Here is a 19,684-nt window from a genome sequence, read left to right on the forward strand (position 1 = left end):
TCTTTTCCCATTTATGTATTTTCCTAGTCCCAGAAGCAAACTTTTTAGCTGCATACACATTTAATCTGGAGTTCTTGTATTTGAATGAAATCTATAGACCAATAAAATATTTAAGGTAATTTTGGCCCCAAACTATTCGTGATGCAGACAATTCCTTCCATTCTGTCAGCCATCAGGAGATGTTCTTTTGGTGTCCTTTTCAATTAAAAAAAAAAAAAAAAGAGGAAGGACAGATACACTTGACAGGTAGGGTAGTCTAGTAAAGACATCCAAGAACACCAAGTTAAAAAGCTTTGGTTGAGGAGTTTGCCAGCCACTACTATTCTTTTATGAGCTCATGTGTTTTAACTCTTGGTTCTCAGGAGTTGTTCTGAAAGTTGTGGAACCTTTAGGAGGTAGAGCCTTGCTAGGAGAAGGGGGGCAATGGGAGCAGCCCTTGAGGTTTGATAGTCTGCCCTATGGTCGGTGTGTTTTCTGTTACAGATTATAGACACAGTGTGACCACCATCTTCATGGTTCTGCAATGGTGCCTTCCCTGTCAAAACGGACTATATCCTTTCTTTTTTAAAAATTATACTATTTTGAATTTATTCTTTGAGTTATCATATTTTGATCTTATCCACACATTCCCTGTCCAACTCCTCTCCAACTCCCAAACAAGTGACCCTCCCAACTTTGTATCCCCCACTTTTTTTTTTAAAAATCAACAAATCCAATGAATTCATTCTTTTTTTGTTTGTTTGTTTTGTTTTGTTTTGTTTTGTTTTTCGAGACAGCATTTCTCTGTATAGCCCTGGCTGTCCTGGAACTCACTATATAGATGAGGGGCCTACAACCCTACAAACCACCCCCTTGGTCGTGTAGATATTTTTTGGAGTTTGTAGCTGAGTGTGTACCTAGGAGCATGATACATGTGTGAGAGATCTATGTATTAGCTTTGGTCTTCCAGGGTTGAATTGAGACATAATTCTTCGTGTATTTGTGACTTTTTGTTTTTTTAATGAAAGATATCTAACTGGCTTTATTGAATTTCTATTGAACACTTCAGTAACATAGTCTGAGATTTGGAGGCAAATTTTCCTAATTAAAAGATAATAGATTACTTCAACAACAGAGGCTGCAGTGACATTAGGTGGCATTGCTTGTCAATAGGGAAAGAGTGATGGCCCAGCTTGCATCTCAGAGGAAGAGCTTCTGGGAAAGTTAGATAGAATGTATTGAATTTCTTCAAGTAGAAAACAGGCATTGATTAGCACCAGAAGGGGCCGGCTGGCCAACCTCCAACACATTGCTAACTTAAGTGAAGGAAGATATAACATTAAAAACATTTTCAGATCTAATTTAGCTACAAGTTCAAGGGTGCTTTTCTTCAACATTGCAGGGGATTCTTTGGAAATATTGAAAGTAAATTAATTCCATGTTGCAAACAAAAAAAAAAAATCTGTTTAAAGTTCTTGGTTTGGAAATTCTTCCTCCCTTCCTTTGCCATCCCATTACAATATTATAATGTTTTTCTTCTTTTTGGGTTTCCAGCCATTTTCCCATGCTCCGTGTCTGTTGTCAATCTATGACATCAATTTTACCTAAACCCAAGGTAGGAGTAAGACACCTGACTTCTTCTTTCAAAATAACAAATGGGGTTTCTCTGTATGTACCTGATGGCTTTTCAAATGTGATATTCAATCTTTACTTTTTATCAATGACCTCAGTTTAAACACCAAAGTGTTAAGTCATATGATAAGCAGTGATCTGGAATGTAACCTCAGAGAGACCAATGCTTTCCTTGTTTTCTAGGAAACGAGTCTTAGATAAAACATTGTGCGGATGTTCTGAGAGCATTTCTGCTGCATGGATCTGTTTGAGTGCTAGCTGGGAGGAGACCTCACATCCAGCTACTGGCTCCAACAACACATGCCATTTTGTTTCTTCACACTTGAAATACCAATGGATAAGTCTGGGACTTAGAAAGTCTTGATTTGTACCCGACCCAGGTATTAAGCTGTCGTTACTATTGATAAATGTTGGATGTATGGTAGAACAGGATGGGTATGAAATATCTGTACCAGTGAGTAACAAATGAAGTGCAGCTTCATGCTGATAAATATTTTATCATGTCTTTTTTCCCAATGCCTTCTCTTCTCTCAGCATCATAATATCCAGTTGTACACAAAGGCCCATTTAGAGTAATTTTACAGTAGAAATTTTACAGTAGAAGCTCTAAGGAGATGGGCAGCTACCGATACACAAGTTGCCCTCTTGAAAACTTACATTTATGGAGTGTGAAATTATTTTTGCTTTTCAAAAAGCTGCCTGTTATTTTTGCTCTCTGGACCATACAGGGACAGATGCATCTCAGTGTATCCTTTAAAACAGATTCCCAGGTCTCAGGAGGCAGCAAGGTAGGTGCTACATTTACAGATCACCCTTGTTTCCCTTCATGAGCCCAGTGGCTCTCATTTAATCCTCTGGGTTTTCATTTCATGCCTTCTGGATCTGAAAAAAAAATCTTTCTAACAGTGGCCTTCATGCAATTTAATGATATTTAATTAGGTACCTTTCATTCAGTCTTAATCGTTCTCTCAAATTATATTAGGAACTTGTAATTGTAACAATTCTAACGACCTGAGGAGATGTTGGACAGGTCAAGTATGGCTTCAGAATAATGGAAGACAATACAGGGCAAAATGATTTTATACATCCCTGTTCTGGATTTCTTTGCTATCATCCCCAAATGTATCTAATAACAGACTGACAGTTATGGATGGTTTCATATTATCAAGGGTATGAGGGCTGTGCCACCAGGTTAGATTGAAAGTGGTTACACTAATAAAGATAAGGATCTTGTGATTCATATAAGCCATCTCTAACCTGTGCTTTTAGATCTTTCTCCCTCCCACAAGACAAACAAGGTGGGATGCTGATAGCTCATGGCTGAAATGAAGAATGCATGGAATGAGCAGAGACAAAAATGAATGAATGAAAGATGACAAGTGTATTTCTTTAGAAAAATACACCAATATACATCTTTGCCTTTTTAATATGCTCTGTATTAACTTATATATGTACACAGCAGAAGCATTTCACACAACTTAGGTATTACATGCAATGTTATGGTAAGTCAGTTTGATTTCATCAGCTCCTACTACATAAGCACAATAACATCTCAAACACTTCAACAATATACTATCACATTTGTACTAGAGCTGCCTGAAATACACTGATTTCGATGTTTGTAAACAAAACATAACACATCACCATGTAACACTGTGATTGGAAAAAATCCTTCCTTTCAATCCCTCTTTCCATTTTGGTAAAGGAGACTCTCAGTATCCAAGGTCCACAGTCACTAGTGAAATACAATTTTCTCTGGGTGCACCAAGTATGTAACCAGAACGAATCAAGTTACTTTTGTCTTTACACAACTAAATCACCTCTGAAAGGCAGTGACATAGGAAGAAAAAGATGAGAGGAGATTTTGAGGGTCTCAGTGAAGCTCCTCATTTAGCATACAAATTAAAAACTGATTGCTAGTGCAGATTCAGAAATTGGTGATGGTATTGGTTTATTCATGGGTCTTTGAAACTCTCATCCTGGGGAGTAAAGAGAGCTATGGAGATATATATATAGTACTGGGTTTTGATGAGAAGCTCTGTTTTTAATTTAGGATGAGTTAATATGTGGTTAAACTTGAAGTCTTTACATTGTGGGTCCCCCCCCTTGTTTTGCTAATAGCAGCAAACAAGAGTTCAACCAGAAACTGATTTGTAATTAGCCACACAGAGTCTTCCTGGAAAACACAGGGATCTTGTTAAGCTTTGAAGCTGGGTGGAAGGCAGTTAATGGACTTGTATGGAGTCTTTTAATTACCAGTCATAAACAAATCTATCTCTTACTGCTAGATAGCACCCAGGGGCAAGAGGTAATCTGCTTTATAAACCTTGGAGTGATTTGTTTTATAAATCCTGTAGTTTAGGAAAGTGGAAAACTCTCTTTAAAGAGTGTTACATTTTGGGGGGGCAGTTTTGTGAAAAATTTGGCAATAGATTCTTGGTGACCTCCCAATTTATAAATGTCAGTGACCAAAGCATTCAATGTTCAGATCAATTCATTACAGCATTTAGGTCTGCCTGGTGAACTGGATCATGCTATAAAAGACACAGAATCTTTCAGAGGTCATGTTATTTGTGCAGTTGACATTGTATGGATGGTAAAATGTGTAATATAGGCATTGACTGAAATAAATACATTAAAAACCAGATCCATAGTCAAATACAGAGTCTAATTCAAAAATCCAGTGTCAAAATTAAAAACATTGAGAGCAATTTTAATTTTTCAAAGGTACAAATGGCTCAAGATTAACAAGGAGCACCCTGTATCGGAATTAGGTCAATTTAGTGACATTTTTTGGATACCTTGCCTGCTTTCCTACGAACACTGTCATCTCAGTCCAGGATGAAAGATGGAGTTCACAAGTTGCAATGGGAGACTCTATTCCTAGACTGACTCCCAAAGCAATAGTACCAAGAATAACTTTCTTCAAATTCACTATGGACAAATTCACTTAAAACTTCTTCACAAATGATATGCTCAGCTCCTGGGAGGATGGGAATCATTTGAAATGCATGTCTTTTCCTCAGGAAATGAAGGCTCAGTGGATCACAATGTTTGGGGTTGCTTCACATTCAAGCAGATGCATCCTGGTCTTGCTGGATGACGTTCATTGGGATCATTTCAGCACTCTCCTCGCCTTCGTTGTTGCTTACTGGAGGATTCCTTGGTTCCTGATGGCAGATGTAAATGGGGAGGCCATCTGGCTCAGCAAAGGCTACAGCCCGAGGAGCACTAACCACGCGGTTGGTAGGGCGGCGGCGCCTTCCCCAGCGCTGGCTCCACTGGATCTTGAACTGCGTCCACTGGCGCTTCAGGGTGGCTTGCACCTGCAAGAGTAAAGAAAGCTTGTTTCCAAAGACCGTTGGTTGTGACCCCAGTAAACCTTATGTACATGACCCTTGGGGCATATCAGAGGTGAAAGGAGACTACATTGTAGATCTGATCTAAGAACTAAGTTTATACTAAGGCTAAGAAATATACCTCCTTGGAATATCAATATGCCAGTCAAGGTAGCGAGTTACTTGTCTGTGTAACAACCAGCAAACAAGTCATTTGCCATTTTTGAGCAAAGCTTTCTGTCTCAGCTCTCATAAGCTTTCGAGAGAAGGTTGGTTCGTTTCATAATGTAGCAGATATGTCTCAGTAGAAAGACTTAAGAAAAATTACCTGTTGCCTTTCATGCTAAGGACATGATTTGACCAAAATCTGAGCTTGTGTATCATAAAAATATATTCATAAACCACAACACAGTCATACATTTTTACGATAATAGACCTATGTTGTGTATTTACCCTTAGCACCAAATGAGGTGTTCCAGATAAAAACTCTGACTAAGGCAGTGGAAACATTTTAAGAATGAGCCTTTAGTCTCTTTTTGTAGAAAAAAAAAAACCAATCAGAATAATTTGGTAATAGGATCATTTGAAATACTGGACTTTTCAAACAAGTTATCGATGCATGTGTTGGTGTGGAGCACTTTAGATACGAGTACATTTTAAGTAGAGAGACACAACCTTACAGTGCGAAGGGGTGAGGTAAACCATGCAGCTGGACTTTGCCCTGATAAAAGTCATACAGGGACAAAGGATGGCATAAAGCATTATTTACTCCTTACTGACTGATTGCCCCAGGCCATGTTATAATCACTTGATTTGAATTAATTTATTTAATCCTCACAACAGCCTTCTTCCAAGGGCACCACTGTTGTGTTCACTTACAGATGGGAGGGCTTAGATTATACCATGTGTGCACAGCACGGGAGCTGCAATGTGGCAGAATTCAAGTTCCAATTGAAGCCTGGCTTTATTTGGATTGCAGATAAGCCCTTTGATGTCACGTTTATAATCTAGAGACCATCAGTGTACTCTTGAGAAACTAGGAAAGATGCCAGTTCAGCGTCTTTGGAGATGAAGTATCTGTAGCTAAAGGGAACTGATAGTTTCCATGGATTCAGCATCTCTTAGGTACCATGTCTTTACAGCTAAAGATTACTTGGAGTTTTAGAGGCATCCATTGCACACAGTTAAACATGTAGTATTAGTCGTTGAGAAGTGCCCCACAGATAAAAAAAAACAAACAAACTTGTTTTTGCCTCTCATGTCCTTTTACAATCCCTACCAGAGAATCCCTGTATAGTGAATTACCCAGCCAAACATGAAGCCAAAAGGTTTAAAGTTGATTGATTTTAATACTTAAAATTATTATTATAGGAAGTTAGCAACCTTATCTAATTGCATTTCCAATTTATGATCCATCCTTTTGTGTGGTGATGGCAATCCACTTCCAATCTGCTTCCATTGATAAAGTATATGTATAGAAACGGTCCCTGAGCAGCATGCAAAAGATACAGTAATGATGACAACCCAATAAGGCTTATTTCTTATAGAGGTAGATGGATATAGTACTTGGACTCTATGCTGCTTTGAGGATAAGAATAAGGGCATTAAATCTGTGATCTTGAAACAAAAACCAAAAAACAAAACCCTAAACAATCCTGAGACTGCTATCTATTCTGGAAAGCAGTAGAAATGTCTAGAGAGATCCTAGGGTAAGACCAGTGTACAGTGTTTCAGATTATATGTTTACTGCTCATTTGAAAAAAGCAACAAAACCTCGATTTTTATCAATTTATTTGTTTTTGAATTCGAAAAATGAAAGCTCTGTCTGAGGGCTTAAAGACACAATTGTCCTTGTTGCTTCTATTACTTGGGACTAAGCCGTGGAAGGCTAGCTAGTATATTTGAGCCTTGGTTCCTGTATCTGAGGAGATAAACATTATGCTGAAATCTTCATGGATAAATTAGGATATTTTGGTGTGTATCACTCTTTTCCTGTTAATTTTTTTGTAAGCACATAGTTATGTGCTGATGCTTGGCAGGTAGGCTTTCCCTCCAATAGTGGAAAGAATTAAGGCCTGCTCGTCAATCTCTAGTCCATCACCACAACCTAGCATAACTGCTGCTCTTAAGCTATCCATGAACCCTCTCTGTAAGGCTTTATTTCCATTATGGTGACCACTAACAGTAACATGTTGATAGTGAATCAAAACTAAATTTTCAATTTTTTATCATTGTATTCCTGACTGACTGGCCCCTTGGATCTTTGCTGAAACTCAATATCCAGCCAGGTAAAGCTTCATGACAGACTTATCTCAGATGTAGCTGAAAGTAACATCCTATGAGTGTGAGTGCCTTGCCTGCATTCAGTGACAGAGGGGAAATGTATGCAGAATGTCCAGCTGAGACCCAAAGGCCTGACGTTCATGGGACTGCGCGATATTACATTTAGCCCACTGTACCGTTTTTATAATATTAGAAATGTCACATTTACACCTTCCTCTAGCTACAAAATCTTAATGAAAATAGAAAAATTTCAAAACCAGAAGAAACATAGGCAATAAACTCCAGCTATTTCAACTGTCATGGGTCCCCCTTGGGTTTACTTTCTGTGTCTGAGACTCCCAATGACATTGTCGTTAAGACACAATAAATATTGTGGCAATTTTACAAATGCATGGAATCCTCTTGTGCTTTGCAAGGCTTGGCCTTTCTGAGCCTGATTTTTGTGTTATCCCTGTTTTGATATTGTTTTAGATGAAAAAAATTATTTTATATACTAAAGCAAACTCAGACTGCAAGAGTCTACACTCACAGAGAATTCTCTCTGATAAAACAATATTCTACACAGGATGATTTTAGCCCCATTCAGTTTTTAGTTTTTACTATCAAAGAATAAAAGGAGGAGGAGAGGTTACTTGGCCAGCTAGCAACAAAAGGAAACCTCATTTTTTTTTTTTTTTTGTATTTCAGTTGTATTTGATAACTTCCCAGTTGAATTCACATTCCTTTCTGACATACATCCATATAAATTTGAGGTCCCTTTTCTGATAATACACTAAGATTACTCATGCTTGCCTGTAACTTTGTCAACTGCTGATGAGAGAACACTTATAAACACATACCACTATTTACGCACACTTACTTTTTCTTGAAAGAAGCAAAGTGGCTCAAAGAGGAACAAAGCTCAAGAAAGTAGACACAAACCAAGTAAGACTAAAGATGTTAACTTTATCAGTCTCTTGCTCCCATCTATTGCTAATTTTTGTTCACTTTTTAGACAGGGTGTCACTGTCCAGCCCAGGACGGCCTGCTGGAGTCCCAGGCTCATCAGCACATCCAGCTTCTCCTCTCTCAAATACCTGAATACCCTCAGTGTGTCTGAGTTTAAACTCTTCCAATGATAAATGGAAGGCTGCTGTGGATGGAGATACTGTCACAATAAGAGTCTAGAATAGAGAGGTATAAGGCAAGTGCACAGCACACTGGCTGCTGGCTATGCACACACTCCAGGTAGACCAGTCTATCCCGGCTTGCTGGGCTCAGAGGCTGACCTGGACCTTGTAGGTCATTCTTACTTTATTGGGTTTTCAGTTGCTTGTTTCCCTATTTTGTAATTATGGCAAGGTCAGAGGTTTAGTTAGTCTAAGAAGGCTTAGCCACACCTCAAACTGTATGACTCAAAAAATTTTATCCGTCTGAACATATGCCTAATTTCCACCTACAATTATTTTAAAGATGTACAGTAAATCAACAGAAAAGAGGGGTAGGGTATGGGGGCTAAGGACTGCCACCACCCTTGGGCATAGCACTGATGAGTGAGTTGCTCAATGGTGATTAGGACCAGCTAGTAAGTCTTCTCCAGGAAGGCCTTGCAGCAAGGCATTGCTGCTACACCACCTCGAAGTCAGAGTCATTGCCATAATATGGATCTTCAATAATGAGTTGTTTCTGTGGATCATAGCTCCCAAGTAGCTCAATTTTAGCTTTGCAGTTTTTAACTTGGTTACTTCTTCTCTTCAAATCTCTCAGATTGCTTTCATCCATACATAGTATATAATCGAATGTGGCAAAGTCTTCTTTTGTAATCTGTCCTGCCTTATGGGCTGTGCTAATGCCATAATTTCTTAGGCAGCTGACAGCTCTTGGGTCTGGGGGCCGGCCCCATTCCAGTCGGAAACGGTGCTGCTGTCAATGGCCCAATTATCTGAAACGTTTTCATTAGCTACCAATTTTCTGAACACTGCTTCTGCAATGGGTGACCGGCAAATGTTACTGAGACACACGAACAGCACTGACTTGGACCCAACCTCTGCCATGTTTCCTGGAAACCTCATTTTTATTTCAGACTCCTGCTATGTCACTTGGCAATCATGAATCCACAAATACACTTTGTTGAGTGGAGGAATAAACTGTTGGATCAAAGAATAAGATGTACCAGTGAAAAGAGAGTAAAAGTATTTAACTTGTATTTGAAGATGGGTATCAATTGACAAAGCAGGCAGGTATTTTAGATACTTAGTGAATATAATTTAAAGAAATAATAGAACAGGTATTAGGTATACATCGCTAATGATTAGAAAATGTTCCTAAACACTAAATGGATAGAATGGGATCATGTGATAACAAACTGGGATTTATCTTGAATAGAATTTTTTTTAATGGGAATTAATTTACAACAGGAAGAACACTCCTGTAGTCTAACAATTGAGGAACTGTATTCCTTGATATTGTGGAGCTTCCATGGAAGAACCTCTAGGGCTATAGAAGCTCTATTTTCATGTTGTATAAATTGATCTCTCAGGCAAGATTTTGTTAGAGGAGAGGTGACTCTGGCTGAAACTACCTGGGTAGCCTGGTTGTCTAAGTCTCTGTGTACACTGATCCATATATTCAGATTCTTATTTAAGGCTTTACTACACAACAGCAATCTCTGACAGCAACCCGCTGACAGTGAATCAAAATTAAAATTTCATTTTAATTTTATCATTGCATTGCTGAAACTATCAGCTAAGGGAGCACCTGGCATGCTCTTCAGGCTCTATATGTAATTGCACTGCACATATATGGGTGAGTGTGATTCAGCTTGAGGTAGTAGGAAAACCAGCACTATACCTTTACTCACAGTCCCCTATGTGAGCATACTGAAATGAGATCTGGTAAAATTGCACTGTGGTCCTTTGGAAAACGTAAAACGTAAAAGGCTGGCTTTATATAAGTGGGTGATAGTAATGTGTGAGACATATGCTTACCTCTTGGTTACAGAAGCAGTAGATAGTTGCCACAAAGAATCCCTAAAGAAAGAAGGGAATATACATTAATTAAATTTAAAAAATTAAAAGCTGTGATCATCAGAGGAATTGTTTGCAAATCTGAGTGTGAAGCTGTGGGCTGTGAATTAAGTGAGGAACTGTTCCAAGTCTATCTCTCAGAAACCAAATTCAGTTGCCTTGGGGGTCTTGCTTAAGCCTCATAAGATGCCTTGGGCCAAGTTTTAAGTATGATCTCAGTAGCTTAGGTTATTAAAGAAATGCCTAGCCCTTCTTTGTGGCTTAATTAACTTTGGCCTGCTCCTCATATTAGGCCTTCAGTTCATTCTTCAGTTCAAAGAATGCAGTGGATTTGAAATTTGTAATTGAGAAAGAAAAATTCTGGCCTAGATTCCTATGTTAGACCCTCTCCCTGAAAATCTCATCATATCCAGATGGAATTTCAAAATACCAAGTCATAGCCTTTACTGGAGCTTTTCATCTGGGCCAAGTCCTTGGGGTGAATGGAAACAAGGAACCTTCCCTCTTCTCTAGTTTGGCTAACTGTGCAGCCTAGAACTGCTCTGCCATCTCACTCTGTACTCTCCCATGTGAGAAATGTTAGAAGCCTAGGAATGGTGTTCCTTTACAGGCCTAGAACTCTTATAGGTAGACTCAGACAATGAATGGTAATTGGGCAAGAGGCATGGGCAGTTCTGTGCAAATCCACTACTCTAATCACTCCAAAGTTACACTGGTTTATGAAAGAAATGCTCTGTAGCTCATTGATATGTGTAAAGCTGCCTGCGTGGGCCCAGTAAAGGGTCCTGTGTATCAATAAAGTAGAAATAAATGCCTTTTAAAATGCCATATTCTTAAAAATTTTTATTGGTCCTGCTCAGTTGAAGGCTATGCATTTTGACTTCTAAGATCATAATCTTACAAGGAATGTTACAGGTTTTAGTCAGATGGACCTAGCAGGAGAATAAGCCATCAAGTAAACATGGGGATAGCTTCCTTACCTGGAAATGAATCAGAGAGTGCATGAGATAATCATAGATCTTCCCAAGCACCTTGTTGGAGGGCCTCCAGGGAAACACAACAAACTGGATCCCCAGCAGGGGCACAAGGACCATGGTGGCCTTCACAGCCTTCAGGTACATGTAGGACTCGGCCTCATGGGTTTGCCTCATCTTGGTCACAAGCACGCGGACAATATTCAGCAGAAAGAAGAAGTTGACCTGCAAAGAGTCATATTGGTGAGTGATTCATTACTGTGGTGTGGACAATATGATGTCTACTAGATCAATGACTAGAGAACTTTTAAAATAAAAGAAGTTGACATCTGAACCACATCTAATTTTTAGCTCTGAAGGTGAGTTTCAAAAATAAAATTTTGGAGGAATTTTTCAGTAAGTACATAGCGTGAATTTTTTAAATAATTAATTAATTTTTTATTAGATGTTTTCTTTCATAGAGTGAATTTTATAAAACTGGAATAGAAATGGTCATTTTGCAAAAAAATGGAAAGAAAAAAAGAACAAGAGAAAGAAAGAAAGAAAGAAAGAAAGAAAGAAAGAAAGAAAGAAAGAGACTTTTGATAGTAATTGAATCCTTCAAACTTGGGTCCATGACTGAATAAAAGGAAGATGAGCACCAGCAGAATTCATTGCTCTGTGCTTCCTGACTGTGAACAGCCATGTGAACACCTGCCTCATATTCCGGCATGTAGCTTTTGTCAGAATGGTCTGTATCCCCTCAAACCAGGAGCCAAATATACTCCTTCTTAAGTTGTTTTTGTCACAGCAAACAAAAAAGTAGATAACCCAACTGGAGTGAACAAAAACCAGCCTGGATGGTGATTCAGTTTCTTTGGTTACCAAGAGATGCCTCCTCAGTGCAATAGCAGATTGTGGTCATCCAGATTTGAGACTTTTTATTTTTATTACTATGAGAAAAGAGAACACTGTCTTTGAGATTAAAGTACTATACTGCTGCCCTCATCCTGTGTGTGCAAATGAGCTTCTCCACATATAAAGCAAAAGAAATTTTTTGAAGAACATAGTAGGTTCCTTTATGATAAAATCACATTGAATTTGGTTGATCTTATAGTTACAGTACATGTGCCACATATAAATGTATTCAAAAAGCTGGGTAATGCCACTGATAGCAATATATTTAAAAATCAGTTCTCACCACCAGAGCCACCATGACGGGTCCATGGATGATGTAAAGCAAGTGGGTTTCCGCACTCAGCCAACAGCTGAAGAAAAGCAAGGGCCCATATCAGTACGAGTGTGCTCTTTCTTTGGAATATCCTAACTTAAAAATCAACCTGATACTTACTTGTCATTGTAGTAGAGGGCACGAGTGATGGCATGGATAATGGTTGGCACTATCGGGAACCCTAAAATTGCGAAAAGCACAAGTCAAACTTGGCGCCCATGCCACGAGCTCAACTAAGATTGCATAGATAAAGGGAGTATTTTTGCAAAGATGGTTGCAAATTGAGGGTACCTATCAAGACATTCCTCTGATGTTTGTAGACAAATAATTTTTGGCCATGCCAGAAAGAATTGCTCCTGGCTCAAGCATCCTCAGCATGTGGAGTTTGGCTAAGAGCATCCAGGAAATTAAAAGCCTTTCACCAATTCCCAGTTGCAGTAGGTACATGGTAACTTGCACTGTGACTCTTCCTAAGGTTGTTTTCTGAATATGCTTTTGCTGATACTCTGAACTGGGACAAGAAACTTTTTCATTGTTGTGGATTAGATTCTCCCATGGTGAGATTCTGGGCCACCCTTAAGGGATGTCATCTGGAATGCTGATTGCTATGAAAGCCTTCCTTGACATTCATATGAATTCTTTAGGGTATTATTTTATATTCCTGTTTGCTTCATGTATACTGACTCTGTTTCCTTTTAAGACAATATTTTAGAGAGGCGAGTCTATTCCTACCCTTCTGTAGTTCTGGCTGTGGCCTTTAGAGGAAGTGTACTGTCTTCTTCCTTGACAAAATCGAAGTGCTACTAGCAAACATAAACAAAACTCCCTTTGAGTTAATCTTGAGGAAAATACAGATGATATCCATTCAGCCTGTCAGATTATATATTTTTAAAATAATTTGCTCTCCACAAATGTATTCTAGAGTTGTAATTTTCTTTTAAAAAAGATTGTCTTTTTATTCAGATGTACCTAGTACATGATAATACAGCTTGATTTGATTGAAGCATCTGCAGAAAGAGGTTTGTAGTTACAGTCAGGTTAAGAAATGTGTCTCAGGAAAGAACTAAACTGCTACTCTTACAATTTCCATAAATAAAATGAAAAAAAGAGAAAGGAAGTCTAAAACTATTAGGTTTTCACATAAAATTATGTGGGTTTCTAAATGCATAAATGAAATAATTCAATAATACCACTGATTACATGTTGGGCTTGAAATAATTTTAACCTGGACTATTTATATAACATATGATATGCTACTCATAGTGGATCTAACAGACTGTTTCCTCATTTGAATTCAAAGACCCAATAAATTGTCTAGATTTATTCTGAAATATTCATTTTAGGATTAGACAGCAAAAATCCCCCTTGGGAATCGGAATCTACTACTCCACTTCACTGAAAGACAAGCATATTTCCTAGCCAATACGTATACCCACATCTAACTGCTAGGTCTTGACATATTCCTATAGCTACTGTGGCTTTTTCATATGTACAGTTTTGGTTTTTCTCTCTGTTCCTGTTCTTCTAATCCCCAGGACTTGTAACAACCTGACCTCTCTACTAAAGACACTGGAAATAAGAGCAATACTTATGCATCTCTTAAATCATGGAATTCCATTCCATTTTGGATCCTGGATTTGGAAACATTTTTTTACTCAGATGGTCTTCATGTCCCCCAAAGATTAGTTAGTCCCAGAAATTAGCTTTGGGGCATGGTTTCTGCATCTTAACTTTGAGGAGTATTTTCAAAATATCAGTTGTGCATTATTTATTGATATTGTAAAGTCTAGAACCCACGTTACCATTTTATAGTTTCAACATGAAACCATATATTGCCCAACAGAAAGTTTTTCTGTTCTATTACACCTTTTAACATCTCTACGAAACATTTCTTAAAAAGTTATTTGAGGTTACCTTTACTTGTGTCCCTCCAACACAAAGACAATGTTATTTCAAGTTCTAAGCAAAGGCTATCACTTTAAAACCTGCCACTCTAATGGTCTCACTTGTTTTGGGGGAGTAGTATTTGGCATTGTGAGTTTGTTTGTTTGTTCTTTTTGTTTGTTTAATGGTAAGGAATGTGGTGGATTTTAGTTTTCTTCCTTCCTTCCTTCTTTCCTTCCTTCCTCCCTCCCTCCCTCCCTTCCTCCCTCCCTCCCTCCCTTCCTTCCTTCCTTCCTTCCTTCCTTCCTTCCTTCCTCCTTCTTTCCTCTCTTCTGTATGTGTGTGAGCATACGTGTATGAGTATATATGTAGGTAGAAGTTAACAGAACTTGGCATGTCCTAATAGTGATCTGCTAAATTCAGGTTACTTTCTGTTTTTCCAAATACCTACTATAAGGAGCAAACTCTGCCTTTTGTTGTTTTTTTTTTTCCTGTGGTTAGACCATTGAACAAGAGAGCTATTTCCTTAGCCAGCACCAATTAGCAGTGTCCCATCCCGTGGTTGCTGTGAGTGTAATTATCTTTATGTTTCTTCCTAGATCTTGCTAATGAAGTTTTATATATTTGCTGACCAAGGAAAGTTAAAGTATTATATAAATATGTCATTAGCATTCCTTCTTTCTTATACAGGTAAACAACTTATTTTCCCCTTAGAATTGTTTATATGGTAAATACAGATCTTTATTGAGCTGTATACAAAGGTGCCAACAAGCTTTATAATTAATTTACAACGAACCAGTTTAGAAAGAAAAGTATAAATGTTCCTTCCAACATATCCTTGTCACAGTTGAATGTCATAGGTGAGAATAAATTTATAGCTAGCTTTTGTTCTCATGGAAAATTTTCTGAATTTTACAGATAGACACTTTTGAAACTCTTACAAAGAAGATTCCATCAATTGTGTTTCAAATGAAATAAGTAAACTAGACTTGAAAGAAATATGTGAGGGAAGGTCTTCAAGTGACTAGAATTCTGAGTGTGCCTTCTTAAGTCAAGACTGGAAGAAGGGTATAAATATGCAAAGATGCAAATACATAAAGATGAGTCCCTAGCTCAGAATCTAGGTGTTTGGAATACATACCCCAGCCAAGAAGATAATACCAGCGCAGGCGTTGCTCGTCGGTAAACACAGCCATGACAATCAGAGTATGAAGATAGATCCCCTCGCAGAGCATCCAGAAGTAGTTGCAAGACATCATGTACTGATGGAAAAAGTGTAGAACCTTGCAACTTATCTGTTAGAAAGAAATAAAGATGTTGAGTGGAAGGTATTGTTAAAGATGTGGTTGGAGGAGTGCACTGATGAGCCAAAGTATCTGCATTGAACTCTCAAGAATTACCCTGAGTATTTGTCAACATGTGCCCTCTACATTTACAAATTAAAGGGACAGTGTGAGAGTCACAAGTATTTTGTGTAAATAGCCGAATAGGCTACTGAAAGTGGAGGCCACAAAATATTCTTTTCTCCATTAAATTCTAGAGACTAACCTAGACTAGAGCAGTTCTTTTTCCTATGAGGTGTCTGAGACTAATAGTTTTTAAAGAACATTCAAGGGTTTGGCATTTCTTTAATCTTTCCTCCTCCTATGGTCCATGAGGCACATCACCCTAGACATTAAAGGTTGCTTCTGAAGCTAATTGAACTCTTAATGCCTTCTTAGTCACAAAGAGGAGACTAGCAGGAGAGAAAGTTCTCTTGTATGGACCAGGAACCCATACTCTTTTATATGTAGCTTTATTTTCTACATTGGGAACCAAGGGTATGTCAAACCCTCTCCAAAAATGAGGATTGTGTCCTCAGTGACTACTCAGAGAATAGTTAGGAATGAGTTAATTATACATCTCATAGTCACCTAATGGAGAAACTACCATCTGCATAACAGAATATCCTGCTTGTTCCTAGTCATTCTAGAACAGGGTTTCTCATCCTGGCACCCCTGACATTTTTGGCTAGATAACTGGTTGTTGTTGCACTGAGCTTGTTGGCAGTTAGAATTGTTTCAGCACTCTATTTAGATGACTATAGCTTCCTTCACCCACTCACAACAACAAAAAATGTCTCTAGATGCTTCCAAATGTTCTTTGTGGAGCAAAATGTCTCTAGTTTAGAAGCCCAACTTGGGGACAGCTAGTTTTTAATTAATCTCCAGCAACCACAAGGCAATGTCAGTACAACTCAGCATTCCGATTCTAGAGACTGGGAAGTAGGTGTTTGCATCATTTGGTAAAATGATGGCAATCATTTTACCAAATGGCATGCATTCTATAACGCTGCTCCTCCTATGGGTTCCCTTGTATCTAGCTGGAGTTAACTTTTCCTTTCATAAAGCACTGTAACAGAGAAGTGACTTTCAGTCTAAAGCACCTTTCTGGGGGCTGGTGCAATTCTACTGTACTCATAGTAGTTGTAATTCATTTAATGGGAAGTGATAAACAGAGCCAACACATCTTCTGGTGTGCTTCTTTCATAAGAGAAAGTTGGCTTGTCTCATTAAAAGGAGCTATTATGCTTTCAAAGATAGAATCAGCTTCTGGTTCAGACCAGTAGGAACAGAAATGTGGAAAATCTGCAACATCTGGAAATCCGAAGTAATTTGTTTGGCTTAAGATAGAACTAAGCAGACCCCTGGGCCTGCAGCCCTAGTATAGATTATCGTCCTTTCCAGGATTAGTTGATTGACTAGTTCATAAATTTGTGTTTACTAACTAAATACTTGCAATGATGGTTCCAAGACACTCAAACGCCAGTAAAAGTTGAGATTTTGCATTACTTTTCAAGGTTACTCTTTGAAATCCCAACTTCCCCAGAATTCCTAGAGACTGTGGTTTTTCTCTTATGGGGAAAGGGATCAGTATGTGGACATGATGGCCTTTGCCTATGTAATCTAGAGTAGCTGAGGTTTCATGTTAGCCAAGCTCATTCTCATTATCTGTTGTGGTTATGTTTGGGAAAATCATTATTAAAACTGAATTAGCAAGCACGAACCTATGTGTCTAGGCATAGTACAAGGTGAGAGTTTTTGAGGCCTCTGAGGATGAAAACATTTTCATCCCATAATCAATACATAGCTTTTGTTTTCTATGTTTTGTATACAGACACCTTATTTGAATATATTATTGACTCATTGATACTGAATTCATGGCCCACAGCACAATAGCCACTACTTGAAAGAAGTGTATTGGTCTTTTACTTTCTTCGTAAGCATATCAAGACTTTCTTGTTTTGCCTTAAAACAAATTTATCAAGGGATAATTAAAAACAATGGCCATATATTCCTTAACGGCTCTATTCTTGCAGAGTTCAATGCTTATGATCAAGCAAGTGGCCTTCTGGTGGCAAGACAGACATGTAAACAAATGTAATCATGCACAATGACTTCTAGAAATATATATATATATATATATATTCCAGTTAATCTAACTATTAAACTATTCTAACCATTGTTTCCTCAGATACATAACCAAGTCTGGCATTTAGGAGAATCAGTGAAGTTAACTAGAGGGGTTTGTTTTAAGAACAATAAATTCTCTTCTTAATTTGAGGACAACCAGCAAGGAGTGGAGTATTAGGCTGAACATATTGGTGGATGCTATAAAATGTTCTGCTCACACTCTGGCCTTTTTTCTTTTGAGGGGACGGAGCAGGGTGCTGCAACACAGATTATTTTATACTAAGGGAGGGGGCTGACTATAAATTTACTTCTCAAGTCCTTAGGAAAATATTGAGGCAAACTGGAGTAAATACAAATAATCTCTCTCCTGTTTCTCTGGTTATTGGGGGATACAAGAAGTTCCTAAGGAAATGTGGCTAACCTTTAAGAGTATATTGCTTAGTATAAATTTTTTTTAAAAAAAATTCAGAATTAGTTTGAAATAGCTAGAGTGCTAACTCCTAAAAGCTTTCCCCAAACTAAAGCTTCCAATTCTGAGTTCTGCCAAGTTTTGTTTTAAAACAGAAATAAACGTTGTTGCTCATTTGAGTGATCTTCAGTGATCCAGAATCGTTATTTACAGTTTCTTGGAAATTCTGTTTTCTCACCAGTTCAATTTAATATCAAAAACAACACACACACACAAAAAAAAACCCAACAAAACAAAACAAAAAAACCAGGAGTGGGAAGCTATGTTCATTTGATCAAGGGAGGATGAATCAATAATTCAGTTTCTAAATATTTAACTTGATGTGTGGAAAGACATTTTTGAAGGATGCCATGCAGCAAAGATATGTGGTATATGTTGATTCGATGTTTAGGTCAACTTTAAAATTAAATTAAATTTAACATCTAGGTTACACGTTGAGTGAACCTACAGTTGCTGTTAATATATAACTATTTCACCACATATGTTGGACTCCTCCAGTAATATCCTAAGGACTTGCATCCAATAATATTCAGAGAGAGGTGTGAAACAGATTCTTATTCAATTTAAATGAATATGGCTCTCTATATGACTCATAATGTTGCCCAGTTTAGTGTTTCAACACTTAGTTAATGTTATTATTTAGTACATAAACCAGAATTGCTTTTCAAGAGTGGAAACAATATTCATGACCTTTTATTTTAACTAAATATTACTGAAATTCTTGACAATATTTGTAGACATCAGGATATTTCTTAGGGAGGTCAGGTTGCTGACATCCATAGAAAATGTATAGCATTGAGCTACACTCTCCTAAACTGAATTTTTATGTCATTTGCATTTTGGGTCTTTGTCATGCTCTTCTAAGTGTCCAGAAAGAGGACCTTTTGATGATGGCTCTCTCTAGATAAAATACTCACATAAATCTTGTTACTTTTCTCCTGAGTCCCCACTGGAAGAGTTGTTTTACTTTGCCCAGCATTTTTAAGACATTTGGTAGGTGTAGGTTCCATTGGAGGCACACAGAAACTCTTTAGTGATCAATACTTAACCCAATTTTCTAGTTTCCGTCACTAAGTAAAAGTGTACTGCTGTTTCACTGTGCCTTGCTTTTCCACAAACAACTTTCAGGTTTTTAAAATGCTCATGATTAAGTTCATAAAGATGTACTGAACTTAATCTAGAAAGTTCTGTTTCTCCCTGTTAGATGTGTATATTTATTGAGGTAAATAAATTGGTCATGTGTATTTTTGCTTGTTGTATAACTTCTGAAACTAGAGTATATGAGAATTATGTCCACTTCCGCCCAATAATATGAAGTGGAATTTGGTTAAGACGAAATGAATCTATGTATCCTTCCTAATGTTTGAAACATTGTTGTCCCTATAAGCTTCATTTTGTTTCTGGTCAGTTATTTGATGTCTCTTCATGGTATTTATAATATATATATATATATATATA

General features: G+C 37.8%; 1 protein-coding gene, 1 long non-coding RNA gene and 1 pseudogene across 6 annotated transcripts in view; 1 reads left to right on the plus strand and 2 right to left on the minus strand.

Annotated features, from left to right (window-relative positions):
• The first annotated feature begins 1,541 nt into the window (after positions 1-1,541).
• On the plus strand, positions 1,542-5,350 carry LOC116098539. Its single transcript, XR_004121864.1, has 3 exons — positions 1,542-1,594; positions 1,795-1,991; positions 4,638-5,350. It is a non-coding gene; the product is annotated as an uncharacterized LOC116098539 (long non-coding RNA).
• The window catches only part of Calcr (calcitonin receptor), a 79,478-nt gene continuing 62,819 nt past the window's right edge, over positions 3,026-19,684 (minus strand). For all 5 annotated transcript variants that reach the window (XM_031381097.1, XM_031381093.1, XM_031381095.1 and 2 more), the window contains 6 exons: positions 15,447-15,600; positions 12,542-12,602; positions 12,392-12,458; positions 11,218-11,436; positions 10,199-10,240; positions 3,026-4,937 (listed from right to left, as the gene is read on the minus strand). In XM_031381097.1, coding sequence (XP_031236957.1) covers positions 4,683-4,937; positions 10,199-10,240; positions 11,218-11,436; positions 12,392-12,458; positions 12,542-12,602; positions 15,447-15,600 — 798 coding nt within the window. In that variant the 3' untranslated portion in view covers positions 3,026-4,682. The remainder of the gene's footprint in view (positions 4,938-10,198; positions 10,241-11,217; positions 11,437-12,391; positions 12,459-12,541; positions 12,603-15,446; positions 15,601-19,684) is intronic.
• LOC116098535 lies at positions 8,794-9,265 on the minus strand (annotated as a pseudogene).

The sequence above is a fragment of the Mastomys coucha genome, unplaced genomic scaffold (genome assembly GCF_008632895.1).
Source record: "Mastomys coucha isolate ucsf_1 unplaced genomic scaffold, UCSF_Mcou_1 pScaffold20, whole genome shotgun sequence".
Taxonomy (NCBI): Eukaryota; Metazoa; Chordata; class Mammalia; order Rodentia; family Muridae; genus Mastomys; species Mastomys coucha.